At 40.2% G+C, this 14704-nt stretch overlaps 1 protein-coding gene across 5 annotated transcripts; it reads left to right on the top strand.

The window, feature by feature from the left end:
• Nucleotides 1–1309: 1309 nt before the first annotated feature.
• Nucleotides 1310–12665, top strand: MS4A6A (membrane spanning 4-domains A6A). Of its 5 annotated transcripts, none has more exons than XM_016920958.3 (7): nt 1310–1506; nt 2901–3061; nt 4677–4811; nt 6357–6413; nt 9065–9271; nt 11550–11651; nt 12426–12665. In XM_016920958.3, exons 1-7 carry the CDS (start codon nt 1437–1439, stop codon nt 12519–12521), a joined length of 828 nt encoding a protein of 275 aa, XP_016776447.3. In that variant the 5' UTR covers nt 1310–1436; the 3' UTR covers nt 12522–12665. The 5 variants fall into 5 exon arrangements, with proteins under 5 accessions (XP_016776447.3, XP_009458696.3, XP_016776448.3 ...); XM_009460421.4 differs by having other exon boundaries at nt 1310–1664; XM_016920959.4 differs by lacking the exon at nt 6357–6413 and having other exon boundaries at nt 1312–1506.
• The last annotated feature ends 2039 nt before the right edge of the window (nt 12666–14704 follow it).

The raw sequence follows: 14704 nt of genomic DNA, 5'->3' as shown, positions 1-14704 counted from the left end.
ACATGTGTTGTCTCACATAATCCTTAAAACTCAGAAATGATTTTAAATTAAATAGCACAGAGAGGAAAACAGACTGGAGAGGGAGCCTTTGCTTAGGTAGGCAACTTTAACTGGTTTATTAGCACATTCCCCTGAAGGGAAAGGGGGTGTGATTGCTCCTGAAGAGACCAAAGAGACTGGGCTCCTTTTTAATCAAAGCTCAGGAGGAGAGCTGCATTCCACTGTTTCACAGATGCTGTGAGGGTGACAAAGATGCAGGGCACCCATTGGAAACACAGACGGCACTTTGCGAAAGAGGAAGGGGCGCCAGGAGCTTGGGTGAGCGAGGTTGGAGGTGACTCTGACCCTCTCCCCAGGCTTTCTGTGTGAGTCCATTCCTCCTCTCAGATTTATTGTTAGAACTTAAGACAAGCCAATTACATTTCATAATGTCTGTGTCATTCAGACGCTGAGAACTAATCCAGCCTTCTAAATGGTGCTTCTTAACTCCTTTCTTCAACGGGAGAGTTAATGTGTGGAATTAAGTGCAGAATCCATGGCCATCTGTGGTGACGGTGATGGTTCAGGTTGTGTTTCTGGGTTCATTCTGGAAGCTCCCCCAAGGAAAGGAGGAAGGAAGCTTGCAGGGTGGGGCTTTGCCATTGCCCTGACTGGCTCTGGTTTCCTTGCCTGATACATTGAAGTCAGCTTCCAAAGAATGCCACCCAAGGTTTTGAAAGGGCACAGTGCCTCTGTCCTCACAAAACCAGCCTGCATATGAGTTTACTGAATTCATTTAGGTCCTGCTGAATCTTTCCCATTTGTTCCTTCTCCGTTTCGATATTTCAATGCTTCCCTGGAGGGGCCCAACCTTTCTGGAGGGCAAAGATCTGTTGTTAGAGAAAAAGAGCAGCCAGAGGAGGAAGATAACTTGAGGGTAGGCAGCAGTTGGGCAATCAGTATTGAAAGGTTGCTTTCAGCCTGCCAAGACTTGGGGAATTAGAAAAGCAAGATAAAACAAAACAAACAAACAAACTATATATATAAAAAACAATTTTTTAAAAGTTTTTTTTATGTTCTATATTACTATTAGCTATATATTAATGAATGTTCCTTTAAAGCAGTGTAGTCATTATTGCTATTATTATTATTATTATGGTTAGTTATAGACAATGGAATATTGTTCTTTCTCTATATTATGATTACTAGCACTATTACTGTTATTAGTTACATGTTATTGAAAGCTTCAAAGCAGCATAGGCTTTTTATAAATATTTTTGCTCATCTTTATGACAATTCTCCAGTGTTGGTATTGCTCCTCTATTTAACAGATTAGAAAACTGAAGCTCCAAGAACAGACTTGCCTAACAACAGGGAACTTGTATGTCTCGAAGTGGCAATTCACACATAAGGCTCCATGACTCCTGAACTCTCACAATTATTAGTTGGCTCTTTTCATGGTTTTTCTGAAGTTGCTAGAAGTTTACAGAAAAGGAAGTGCAGGAACATTTCACAAATCTCCAATCTGTAAGTATCACATCCTGTATAGCTCTAAACACTGGAATAAGGAAGGGCTGATGACTTTCAGAAGATGAAGGTAAGTAGAAACCGTTGATGGGACTGAGAAACCAGAGTTAAAACCTCTTGGGAGCTTCTGAGGACTCAGCTGGAACCAACGGGCACAGGTAGGTAATGCTGGAAGACTTTTCTCATCTCACCATTCCCTTGCCGTGACCTCATTAGACGAGTAATTTAACTTGAAACTCCTTGACAGCAGTTAAGAGACACTAGGGCCTTTTGGAAATAGAGTGGGCAAATGGAAGGAGTATCTGTTTTTAACTCTGTGTCTGCTGTATTCTAATTGCATAAACTCAGTGAGTCACTTACCTAAGGTTGTGTAATTAATGGGAGCAGAGCTCTTGTCTCTTCAAATGTGTTTAGACCATTTGTAAACTGGGCAGTCTCTGCACTGAGAATGGTGCCGTGAAAAGGGATCCAAGCTGAGCTTAGCAACAAATACCACAACCTACTTGGTCTTTATGCTAAAAAGTGGGGAGGACCAAGGACGCGAGCCTATGTGTTATGAGTCCAAGACTTGTTCTCATACCACTGCATGCAGCTGTTTCTCTAGCCTGAGTAAACCCAGACACAGGCTGGCAATGCCAGGTGGGAAATTAGGAAGAGGTAGAATGATCTAGAGATTTATGCAAAGGCTTCAGACTCCAGGAAAGCTGAGATCCAAGACTGGTTTTACAGCTTCCCAGCTGTGTGAACCAGGGTGAACAATAAGGGTAACTGCAAATATTTCTTCAGCATTAACTCTGGGCCACACATATATGCAACAGGTATATTATTTGCATTCATAACTTAAACTTTATTTTGCATTTTCTTATTTATTTCATGTTTTTACTAACTTACTAACATGCAGAGCTGTTGTAAGGATTAAAAGCACTGCAGGGTAAAAATTAAGAATGTGTCTAGTAAAATATGATAAACATATCTGAGTGCTAATAAATAGTATTATTAAACAAGAAATAAGTAAGCAGAGTTCATTTATTAGTCTGAAAACTCATCAAATATATGGCAATACAGTTGTTGTCAGTAGGACTAGGGGAAAGGGAGGTTGTTGCATATTGCAAATTTTGTGTGACCATTTGCCTCTGGACATTGAGACCTCTCAAGATTCATGTTGCTGCCACCCTGTGATGTGTTTATTATCTATAATGGACTGTGTCAAACATTATGGAAAAATCCTCATGAAACCAAGATTGTGTGGTTTTCACTGTTCCATACTATCAGTTTCTTTCTCTAACGGACCGGCCAAGCCTGGACTAATTGGCAAAGACTGAGTTACTGTTTTTGGAGCCAGAACCTGGGAGCTCTGTACTTTTTAAGAGCTAAATCTATTTTTTCTTACATAGTTGGCAACACCATCATGACATCACAACCTGTTCCCAATGAGACCATCATAGTGCTCCCATCAAATGTCATCAACTTCTCCCAAGCAGAGAAATCTGAACCCACCAACCAGGGGCAGGATAGCCTGAAGAAACATCTACACACAGAAATCAAAGTTATTGGGGTAAATCTAATTCAGAACGTGTTGGAGAGGGGTTGGGGGAAGTGCCAAGAGATGATGTATGTCTTGGTTCTGGACATCTGTCGTGAGTGTGGAGACCCTAAAGTTTTGCCAGAGGGACTTTAGGGTAGAAGCCACTTGGAGAAAACTGTCCCAGAACTTTTCCGCAAGAGGTTGTCTTAAAAATATATTTTCCCTTATTCTGAATATGAGGAATTGATTTTCTATTGTTGTCTTTGTATTTTTACAATACAGTGCTTTTCTATATTTTCTTTTACAAAAGTAATGGTGGTAAATAATGACATATTGTGTGTATGTGTATATATTTCACAATTGCATGCTTAATAATCCACACTGACTTTTTGCAAATAATTTTTCCCTCACTGCAAATTAGAGGAAATATTCAACTCATTTTCCTCTTTTCTCCTAACGTTTTTGAGAATGGAAATGATATTCACCTTTTGTTTGTCTGTTTCTCCTCTCACCCAGAATTTATTAAAGAAGCTGTATTGCATGAAGGGAGGAGAGAAAGAAGGGATCTATCTTGGATTGGGAGGGAAACACAGAGTTTTGGTTTCTAGACTTGCCTCTGCACTTATGTGATCTGAGGTGAGGCACTCTGTTTGACTGGATTTCAGGACCTGGTGGGACTGGTTTCCTTGCCTCATGTACAATCACATGGGTTTCTATGAGGCTCATGTGACATAAGGTCTAGAAAACTTTTTGGTAAATGATAATAGAGCTGTGAATCTCTGAGGTGGATGCCAGGAAGGAAAACTACCTCCTAAGACAGAGCTTCAGTTATACATGAGAACATGCAGTATTTGGTTTCTGTCCCTGTGTTAGTCTGCTAAGGGGGATGGCCTCTAAATGATGAGAACACATGGACACGTAGAACAGAACAATGCACACTGAGGTCTTTCAGAGGGTGGAGGGTGGGAGGAGAGAGAGGATCAGGAAAAATAACTAATGGATACTAGGCTTAATACCTGGGTGATGAAATAATCTGTACAGCAAACCCCCATGACACAAGTTTATCTATGTAACAGACATGCAATTGTACCCTTGAACTTAAAATAAAAGCTAAAAATAAAAGAGCTTCCAGAACTTCAGCTATAGGGTTGTGAACTGCAGTTTCCAAGGAGGTGACCAAAGGGGCAAACTCCATGTCCAGTGGAGTCTGGGAGATGAGGGGAGGGTCTTCTGCACTGCCAATGCTGCAGAGAATGTGGGGGCTTTCAGGTGCCCCCTGTTTTCAGAGAGATAGAAAGAGAGTTAACTAGTCATGGACTTAGAGGTCCTGAGAGCTGGGAAAGCAAATCCCAGCACTTGCTGTGAGCTGGAAGCAAGTGTCATGAGCAGACCAGGGCCTGAGAGGCAGAAATGCAGAAGCCTTCCTGAGCACCTGCCAGACACCCGAGACTGTGGCTTCTGTGGCAGAGCTGCACACCCTCCAGGATGTCTTTTCATATTTCTCACTCCAGAGTTTCCACAGGGTTTGTATCCTCATTAGGATCTTGCAGAAGGCGATAATGCATTAGTGCCATGGGAGCGGCAAAAAGGCCCTGTCTTTACAAATGCTGGTTTTCATCCTCAATCTCGCTTTCTCTTCCCACAGACTATCCAGATCTTGTGTGGCATGATGGTATTGAGCTTGGGGATCATTTTGGCATCTGCTTCCTTCTCTCCAAATTTTACCCAAGTGACTTCTACACTGTTGAACTCTGCTTACCCATTCATAGGACCCTTTTTTGTGAGTAGAGTTTCTGAGGAGGGCAGGATGGGGCAAAGAGGGGAGTAAGATGCCAATAGCTTAGACTTCCCACCTGCCACCTTGCTATGTTTGATCTGCCAGGAGCAAGGAGTCAACGGTGAATCTTGTTCTCCTGTGTGTGTAGTTCAGGGAGGATTGAGTCAGGTAGGATGACAGGGGTTGCCTGATTTTAGATCAATTTCTTATCAGACTCAAATAAACATTTCTTTTGAAGATCATCTTATTTTTCACGTTATCATCTTGAGCTATGATGAAGCTAGTGACTTCTCTCCAGGTTTAGGCAAAAAAAAAAAAAATCCATGAATTAGGATAAAGTTGGGAAGGAACATTTTATACAAAAAAAAAAAAAAGAGCATAAATGGAAGACATCACACACTCACAGAGAAACCACACTGTTATCCCCCCAATGCTTGTGGGGATCATGGAGGAAGGAGAACTTACACCTCTGAGCATTTTGAAAATACTTTTACTGCATTGACTGATTCCCAGGTAAGGCTGAGCAGATATCTATGCCCAGTGATTGACAGGAAATTCCTCTGAAATAGCTGCAAGTCTGGAGTTTCAAAAGGACTTAGTAGTCCTTTCCTCAGAGAACTGCTTTCTCTAAGATGGAGGCTTTCTCATAGGTAAGTTTCCCTTTCATAGATGTTTTTTCCTTCAACTTCCTGCAATTCAGTAGCTATTTGTTTTTCTTACATTTGTGTATTTGATGCACCAAGAAGTCCACCTTTTTGTGTATCTTGTCCATTTTTCTTGTCTTATTAACTAAAGTTACACTTGGATTTGGATTTCATTGGTTTTCCCCAAATGACCTTTTTCTGTTCCAAGATCCATGCCAAGCTACTACATTACACTACATTACATTTTGTCATGATGTCTCCTCAGGGTCCTCTAGGCTGTCTAAGATTTTCCTTTTCCTTGAGAACTTTGATAGTTTTGGGTAGCGCTGGCTGAGATTTTATAGAATGTTCCTAAATTTGGGTTTGTCTGATTCTTTTTTTGATGTTTAGAGTATGGTGATGAATTTTTGGGTGATGATGATGAGGTAAAGCAGCATTTTCATCAAGTCGTATCAAGGGTCATGCTACCAACATAATGTCACTGACACAATTAACCTTGATTATGTGGTTGGGGTAGTATTTTCCAGATTTCTCCTCAGTAAAATTACTACTTTTTTTTTTTTAACCATTGCTTTTATGTCCTTCCCTAGAGAACATCTTACACCAAAACTGTCTCATTTTATTAAAAAAACAAAAATTATTTCCTGGCTTTTAAGATCTTTTTTTGTTTAGTGGGATATTTTTTGTTTATTAGGATATATTTCTGCTATCTTTTTTTTTTCTGATGTTATCTGAATGTTATATGGACAAAGGGACAAATCTATGTCTTTAAATGGAACTTACCTCATTGATCACTGGTTTCTCAGGGATTTTCCCATGAGAGTTGTCTATAAACATTGTGATAGTGACGTCGAAGTTACTCCATACATGGAACCTGACCTGACCATTTTCTCTTTTATCTTAGTTTATCATCTCTGGCTCTCTATCAATCGCCACAGAGAAAAGGTTAACCAAGCTTTTGGTGAGTAAGAGAGCTATAACCCACAACCCAATGGATCAAAATAAAACTTAGACAGAACTCTTTAAGGCTAGTCTTTCTACTTTGAAAAGTTGAAAACTCAGTTCCAGAGCAGCTGGTTGTTGTTAGAATTAGGAGCCGGGCCTGGATCCTCTGTATCCTTGTTCAGAGCACATTTCTCCAATTATTGTACCCTACATCAAAGTCTGCATTCAGGGGATTATAATATTCCCTCTGCCCATGCCGAAGAATCTATCACAGAGAAATTGTGCCTGTTTATGATGTTCTTTCGGTGATAACTGGCCTTCAAATTCAGGTTTTCAGTGGCAAGGAAGCTGACAGTGTTATAAAGCAGTCTATTGGTTGGGGTCCATTCTTTAAGCCCAGGTGTTACAACCCTTGAAAAAAAAATGAGTCAAAGTGTTGTTCATGTGAGGTATCCAAAGTAGACACAGAGGCTACTACAGTATACTACATTACATTTAGGCTTGATGTCTCCTCAGGTTCCTTTAGACTTTCTCAGATTTTCCTTTTCCTTGAGGACTTCAATAGTTTTGGGTAGTGCTGGCTGACTGTATCCTTTCATCTATCTCACCAGAAGTATAATACTTTTATTTTGTTTGAGTATAAATTCTTGCACCCTAAAAAGTTGTCCTTAGTCATTTGTATTGGCTAACAAAAAAACAAAACAACAACAATAAAAAACAAAGCTTTACCCATCTTTATCCCTTATTCCAGCAAAAACTAGAGTTGGAAGTGGCAGGGAGACAAAGCCTGGATTATAGGGAGAATCTTCTCTTGTCTTTAAAGTTTCATTAAGTCTTCGCTCAATCCATTATCCCTCAAGGGGTTGATGTTGGAGATTATGTGAGAGAATGTCATACCATGCAATTGCACCGAGACTCAATTTGGAAGCTCTGGCTACAAAAATCTCCCAAAGCCAGCAAGGAAGTGAGAAACGGCGTCCAGAAAAATGCCAATTCTTTTTCTCATCGGTATTTAGAGATTATTATTTGGAACCCTCAGTTAGACTCGGAACTACTAACTGATCTGTGCTGTTTAATTTAACTTTCTTTGAGGATGGAAATGAAATGTAACTTTCTATGATGATAGAAATGAAATGTAACTTTCTATGATGATGGAAATGCACTACAGCTGTACTGTACAATATGGCAGTCACATGTGGCTATCGATGATGTGAAATATAGATAGTGCAACTGCATAAAAATTTCTCTTAATTTTACTTTAAATACAGATAGTCTATGTGGCTATTGGCAACCATACTGAGTAGCTTGGCACAAGGGTAGCGCTTTCAAACTTTTAGGAGGAAATATATGGGCCTGTTACTCCAGAGAACAGTCCCACAGTGAACATGCAGGAAGCTCAAGGATGCAGGATGTGGTCTCGGGGTGGGCTCAGACTTACCAGAGACATCGAGGCTTTAGTGAGTTCTACTCTTGTCACACATTGCACCAGCCCTTTTTGAGACTGAAGAAGAGTGCCATCTCAAGACAAATCTAGCTTATTCTAAGAAATATAGACTCTAGGCATCAAGACTACTACTGGCTACTAGGAGGCCGAGGAGTGTACACTTCAGTCATTATGTTGGGAAATTGGGGTCCCAGAGCATCAACTAGTGAGTTCCTAAAAGAAGAAGTGCCCATGTGGGATTACGTAACATTCTACTGTACCACTGTGGGGTGTGCCCTGGAGCCTACCTACTTGTAACTATAGCTTTCAGAGTACTCTTAGCTCAATTCTCTTTTCTGTGTGAGTTGGAGTACAAAAGAAGTTACTTCTGAGGTCAGTTTATCTATTCCCTTCACTTCATAAATGTATAAATGAGAACCAGAGTGGGAAATAAAACCAAGGAACTGATTACCCAAGGGAATAAACCAAGGCAAGTCTAGTACTGTGACCTCAATATTCTGACCTCCAGTTCAGACCTTTTTCTCGTACTTCCCACTGCCTCCCACACATTACACCATCCTTGGGCCTGCACCTAGACCTCTGCCCACAGCCACCCCATACTGCACTCAGTGTGGCCAATCATATGCCTGCCCAGGTTCCAGGGCCTGCCTGAGACTCAGAACCACCCCCTCACTCATCTTTGAGAGGTGTGCTTTTGAGAGAAGCAATGGGCAGGCAAGAGTGAGCTATTAGGTTGGTGCAAACATAATTGTGGTTTTATGGCAAAAACCACTATTACTTTTGCACCATGCTAATACATGATCTATCTTTTCCATGTGGCTGATGCTTCCACCAGGGGTTTTTGAGTTGAGCGAGAGAGAAACTGCATCTGGTACGTTGCCACCTTCGCTTTGGGTCACGCTCTCTTGGTAATGTTGCAGGTAAAGCCTCATGAAAGCCCTGCTATCTGTCCTGGGGAAAGAATTTAGGAGAGTAACATTCTCTACCACACCACTGAGGTCCTGCTTAAGGTGAACCAGTTCGTATAGTCATTCATTCAGCCAAGATTTACCCTGGAGATTGAGAGATTTTTGCTGGACACTGGAGAGGCATACAGCAATAAATGATCAATCCCAGACCTCCTGAGGGGACAGATAAGGGAATAACTTACAATTTAATGGCAAAGACGTATAAGAGATTCATGAGTCATTAGCAATGATCCTTACCCAGCATTTCTCTTTCAGGTGCATAGCAGCCTGGTTGGAAGCATTCTGAGTGCTCTGTCTGCCCTGGTGGGTTTCATTATCCTGTCTGTCAAACTGGCCACCTTAAATCCTGCCTCACTGCAGTGTGAGTTGGACAAAAATAATATACCAACAAGAAGTTATGTTTCTTACTATTATGATTCACTTTATACCACGGACTGCTATACAGCCAAAGCCAGTCTGGCTGTAAGTATTTTTAGATGGGATGTTCTAATCTTATGAGGTATTCAAAAGCCTTGATTTCTTGTTATTCTTTCTTTTGAAAATCTCTCTATTGGTTCTTGTTTGGGCATCTGGGGGAAAGCCAGGTTTATGTAAATCAAAGGGGACTACAGGGATGAGATTAAGGGGATTACATACTAATAGAGTGGAATTGAAAATGTTAAATAAGGTTGATGATGAAAAACTAAAACTTACTGTTTGTAGAGGTTCTTAATTATCAAACTAATCCAATTTTGGAGGCATAAATTATGAGTTTATCAAAATGAGAATCTTGGTACATGGAGTGGTGAATTAAGAATGGAAACAGAGCAGAAAGACCCAGGAGATCAGAATAGGCCAACAAGGAAACAGTATGTGTGCATGGTAAGGAGTTAATTTGGTTTGAGAAGACATCAGATTCAGTACTAAGAAAAAGAGGATAGGAAATATGGGATGAGAAGATAAGGGCTTCTTCTTCTAATGATCACAATAATGAATAATACTGATCAGGTGAGAATGCAACATTATTGTTGCTTTTTGTTATAGCTGAAAGAAGTGTGATATATTAAATCAGGAGATAAGAAATATAGGGAGATGGAGAGTGTAATTGAGAATGATTGCAGGAGAATTCTATCTCTTTGGAAGAAGAAAAATAATGAAGTTTGGCTAACAGAAATAATATGTCTGAAGTTGAAAGATTAAGGGGCATGTGCATGGTCAGCAACACACTGAGAGAAAAACAGGCAACATAAGAGTAAAGAGACGGCTGGGTCAGTGGCTCACGCTTATAATACAAGCATTTTGGGAGGCCGTGGTGCATGGATCACGAGGTCAGGTGTTCAAGATGAGCCTGGCCATGACGGTGAAACCCCATCTCTACTAAAAGTACAAAAACTAGCCAGGTGTGGTGGCGGGCAGCCGTAATCCCAGCTACTTGGGAGGCTGAGGCGGAGAATTACCTGAGCCTGGGAGGTGGCGGAGGTTGCAGTGAGCTGAGATCACGCCACTGCACTCCAGCCTGGGTGACAGAGCGAGACTCCGTCTCAAAAAAAAAAAAAAAAAAAAAAGAATAAAGAGATTGCAGAATATTTGTTGTCCTGCAATCATGAAAACAAGATAAGCCAAGAACTCAGCTGGAAGATGGACAGATAGAAAGTTCTGGTCAAAGTCATGTTTGTATAGCACTCATTATAAAGAGGGCCTTGCTCCCAAGGTAATGGTATAATGAAAAAAAGTACAAGTAAATGAGGCTGACAATAATTGGCACAGATTAACACCTGGCACAGCCAATTCCACCTTGGGAAAAATTCTGAAGAGAAATTTCAGAGAAATTTGGTAGTGATAAAGTATAAATTCATGATGGGACGATTTTACATTGGAAATAAGAGAGATTCTGTCGAGTTTGCTTGCTGGAACAATTTCCAGTAATGGAAAAAGTTATGTCTTCTCTTTAACTGTGTGTAAATACCACAAACCAAAGTTTCATGTGATCAAATTATCTCCGTTTATTATCAGATGGCCAGTTCTGCACAAAGAATGTCTCAGGACAGAAATGGTAGAATTCATCCTTGTGAGTTGGTGTTGGTGATTAGCAACTCTGACAGTTTACTACCTTCACTGTTTTTTTCTAAGCCTTACAGTCACCCCCCCCCCAAAAAAAAGAAAAAAAAGAAAAAACAATAAAGAAACAACAACAAAAATCAAGAAGAAATCCAAAGGGGTTCAGATACATAGACAGGGATGTCAATACTAAATTTTACAAAGGACTTGCACAGTCAAGTCCTTGATCCTTACAAATCTCTGAGAAAGAAATGTTAGTATGCATGTTTGATACATGAGGAAACAGGAGCTAGAGAAAGAGAGAGACTTGTCCAGGCTTACACAGCTACTAAGCAGTAAAGGTGAGACTGGAACGGAGCTGCTGATTCTCAGTCCTGGGAGTTATTACGCCATTCTGCTTTCTTACCAAGTGAACAATGTCATCAGAACTATGGATGTCTCAAAGAAGTAAGAAATAAGTGTATGAAGTAGATTAGTTGATTTAGTTACTATTCATCTCCCTTTCTCCTCTCAAGGAAATGAGTTAAGGGGTTGAATTAAGACAATTGTGAGGTGTGGGAGGAGCAGTTTTATCTTCCTGATGGTGTCCTTTCTTCATTCTCTAATGGTTGAGGTGGTCTTCATCTCTATGGTCACCTCTCAACTAGGCATGAAGGCTTCAGCTGACCTAAGCAACATCAATCTTTTATTTCTTGACTTTCAGGGAACTCTCTCTCTGATGTTGATTTGCACTCTGCTGGAATTCTGCCTAGCTGTGCTCACTGCTGTGCTGCGGTGGAAACAGGCTTACTCTGACTTCCCTGGGGTGAGTGTGCTGGCCGGCTTCACTTAACCTTGCCTAGTGTATCTTATCCCTGCACTGTGTTGAGTATGTCACCAAGAGTGGTAGAAGGAACAACCAGCCAATAACGAGATACACATGGGAGGGCATTTGCATTGTGATGGAAGACAGAGAAGAAAAGCAGACGGCAATTGAGTAGCTGACAAGCTGAAAATTCACTGGATATGAAAATAGTTAATCATGAGAAATCAACTGGTTCAATCTTCCCATTTTGTCAGCGAAGGGAATGAGATTCTGGGAAGTTAAATGACTGGCCTGGCATTATGCTATGAGTTTGTGCCTTTGCTGAGGACACTAGAACCTGGCTTGCCTCCCTTATAAGCAGAAACAATTTCTGCCACAACCACTAGTCTCTTTAATAGTATTGACTTGGTAAAGGGCATTTACACACGTAACTGGATCCAGTGAATGTCTTATGCTCTGCATTTGCCCCTGGTGATCTTAAAATTCTTTTGCCTTTTTAAAGCTATATTAAAAATGTATTGTTGAATCAAACCCCTATGGACTTATGGCTTTATTTAACTGAATTAAAAAGCCTTGATTTATCCAAAATTGTATTATAGAGTGTAGAATGAATACTAGGGTGATAAATTGCAATTATTTGAAGAACCTGGTGATATGCTCTACTTATCTTGGATTAGCTAAGAATTCTCTGTATACAGTTGGAAAAATGGCATATACACATCTATCTTGAACCTGATTGAAGTCTGAAGACCTAACATATTTTGTTTCTTCTAGAGTGTACTTTTCCTGCCTCACAGTTACATCGGTAATTCTGGCATGTCCTCAAAAATGACTCAGAACCGTGGATATGAAGAACTATTGACTTCTTAAGAAAAAAGGGAGAAATATTAATCAGAAAGTTGATTCTTATGATAATATGGAAAAGTTAACCATTATAGAAAAGCAAAGCTTGAGTTTCCCAAATGTAAGCTTTTAAAGTAATGAACATTAAAAAAAAACATTATTTCACTGTCATTTAAGATATGTGTTCATTGGGGATCTCTTGATTTGCCTGACATTGACTTCAGCAAAAGCACGGGCTGTAAATTACCATTTACTAGACTAGCCAAATAGCCTGAATTTCCAGAAAACCAGGCAGAATGATCATTCCCAGAAACATTTCCTAGAAAATGTTTCCCAGAAAACTAGACAGAATGATCATTCAATGGATCACAGTGAAGCAAAGGACACAACTTTTTATTGTACCCCTTAATTGTCAACAGGAGTTAACTGATTTGTTGTGGTGCTCAGACTTTTTTATACAGGTGCTAGTGTTTTATCCTATGTATTTTAACTCATTAGTGCATAAAGGCAAGCCCCATATAATGAAGTCTCAGGGTATATGAAAGTAGCTGGCTTCAAAATAAAATTTTTGAGTGCATATTTTGTTTTAACACTCATTTTGTTGTTTTTTCCCTTAAACACAGAATAAGTCAACAATGACAGACATAAACCCAAATTGGAACTCCATTTTCTCCCCATCAAATATTCAAACAAAACTAATGAGCAAACAAAAGCTAACCAGGAATACTCATTTTTTATGAAGCATTGACCAGTTCATACTTATTTTCTTATTGCAAGAAAGATCAATTGTTTGTGTGTAAATATTAAGTTTCAGCATGTGTGGACACACACACACACGTAGAAAAGTATTTCAATTTTACATGAGCTCCATTTCGTTGAAAGAACTGGTCATGTTTCTCTTGCTTTTACCCACTGTAGCAGGGGTCATACCCACTGTATCAGATATCCTGATACTCAGCTTTTCTGCTGTTTTTTTTCCAGGCTGAAACTGGACTGTCAGATTCTTTGATTTTAGCTTTATCTTCAAACTCTCATTCATTATGTCTTCTCCCTGTCCGTTGCACCCCCCACTGACACACACCATTTCTTTTATTTATTTACCTACTGTGGACATTCAACTTTTATTGACACTTATTGGATAGCAGACACTATGTCAAATAAGAGAAACAGAGATGACAGTGAAATTAGGGATATATACAGGGCACTAACTATTATTTGAACACAGAATAAAGCATACCTTCTTCTGCCTAAAAGAATGTAGGGGATAAACATGTGTGTGTGTGTGTGTGTGTGTGTGTATGTGTATGTGTGAGAGAGAGTCCTTCCTTTGAAAATCTACATCCCCCATATCAATCACATTGTGCCACCTTCTGCTACAGGAGAGGACTATGACTCAGAGTCCACAATTGGTATATTCATCTACTGTACTCACACTCCAGCTTTGTTCCTCACCCCCTGCCACCATGTCTTCACCACCACCACAGCACTCTGGATACTAGAAGTCTTACTGATTACCCACTCAAACTTCTGGTCTTCAAAGTTCCCCCCGGGTCTCTCTTCAGCTTTGACTTGTTTATCAGAGAAGGCATCCAGCCCTTTAGGCAACACTCAAAACCACTTTTTATCCTAGGCTCAACCTCACTGCCATGTCATCCACTGATATCTTTTCTTTCAAGTAGCAATGCCCCTTCAGCCCAAGTCAAGTGAGAATGATGCCTACCTTGAGATAGAAGATGTATTGAGATAACCTTTGTAAAGCAGTTACCAATATAGCTGACACATGAAAGATGCTCAGTGAACTTGAGTTTTATTGTGTGTTTACTTCCCTTTGCTTTCACTTCCATAGTCCAACTTTCCTTCCCCTTCCACTTCCACCCTCTATGTCTAAAATTAACTTCAACCCCAATACATCGCTGGGATTTGGAACCTGATTATACTCATGAAATCTTTCATTTCTTCAACAAAGTCTGGGCCAGGCACAGTGGCTCTTGCCTGTAACCCCAGCACTTTGGGCGGTTGAGGTGGGCAGATTGCTTGAGTTCAGGAGTTCGAGAAGAGCCTGGAGACCATGACCAAACCCTATCTCTAAAAAAAAAAAAAAAAAAAAAAAAATTAGCCAGGTGTGGTGACACATGCCTGTAGTCCCAGCTACTCAAGAGGCTGAGGCAGGAAAATCACCTGAAACTGAGAGGTTGAGGCTCATTGAGCCA

This window comes from Pan troglodytes, chromosome 9 (assembly GCF_028858775.2).
Source record: "Pan troglodytes isolate AG18354 chromosome 9, NHGRI_mPanTro3-v2.0_pri, whole genome shotgun sequence".
Classification (NCBI taxonomy): Eukaryota; Metazoa; Chordata; class Mammalia; order Primates; family Hominidae; genus Pan; species Pan troglodytes.
This window is presented reverse-complemented; position numbering and strand designations above follow the sequence as displayed.

Coding starts and splice junctions, on each gene's coding strand:
- MS4A6A (XM_016920958.3), top strand. CDS start 1,437: ATGGTTTTTCTGAAGTTGCTAGAAGTTTACAGAAAAGGAAGTGCAGGA. Junction 1,507..2,900: donor ATTTCACAAATCTCCAATCT/GTAAGTATCACA, acceptor TTTCTTACATAG/TTGGCAACACCATCATGACA. Junction 11,652..12,425: donor CTTACTCTGACTTCCCTGGG/GTGAGTGTGCTG, acceptor TGTTTCTTCTAG/AGTGTACTTTTCCTGCCTCA.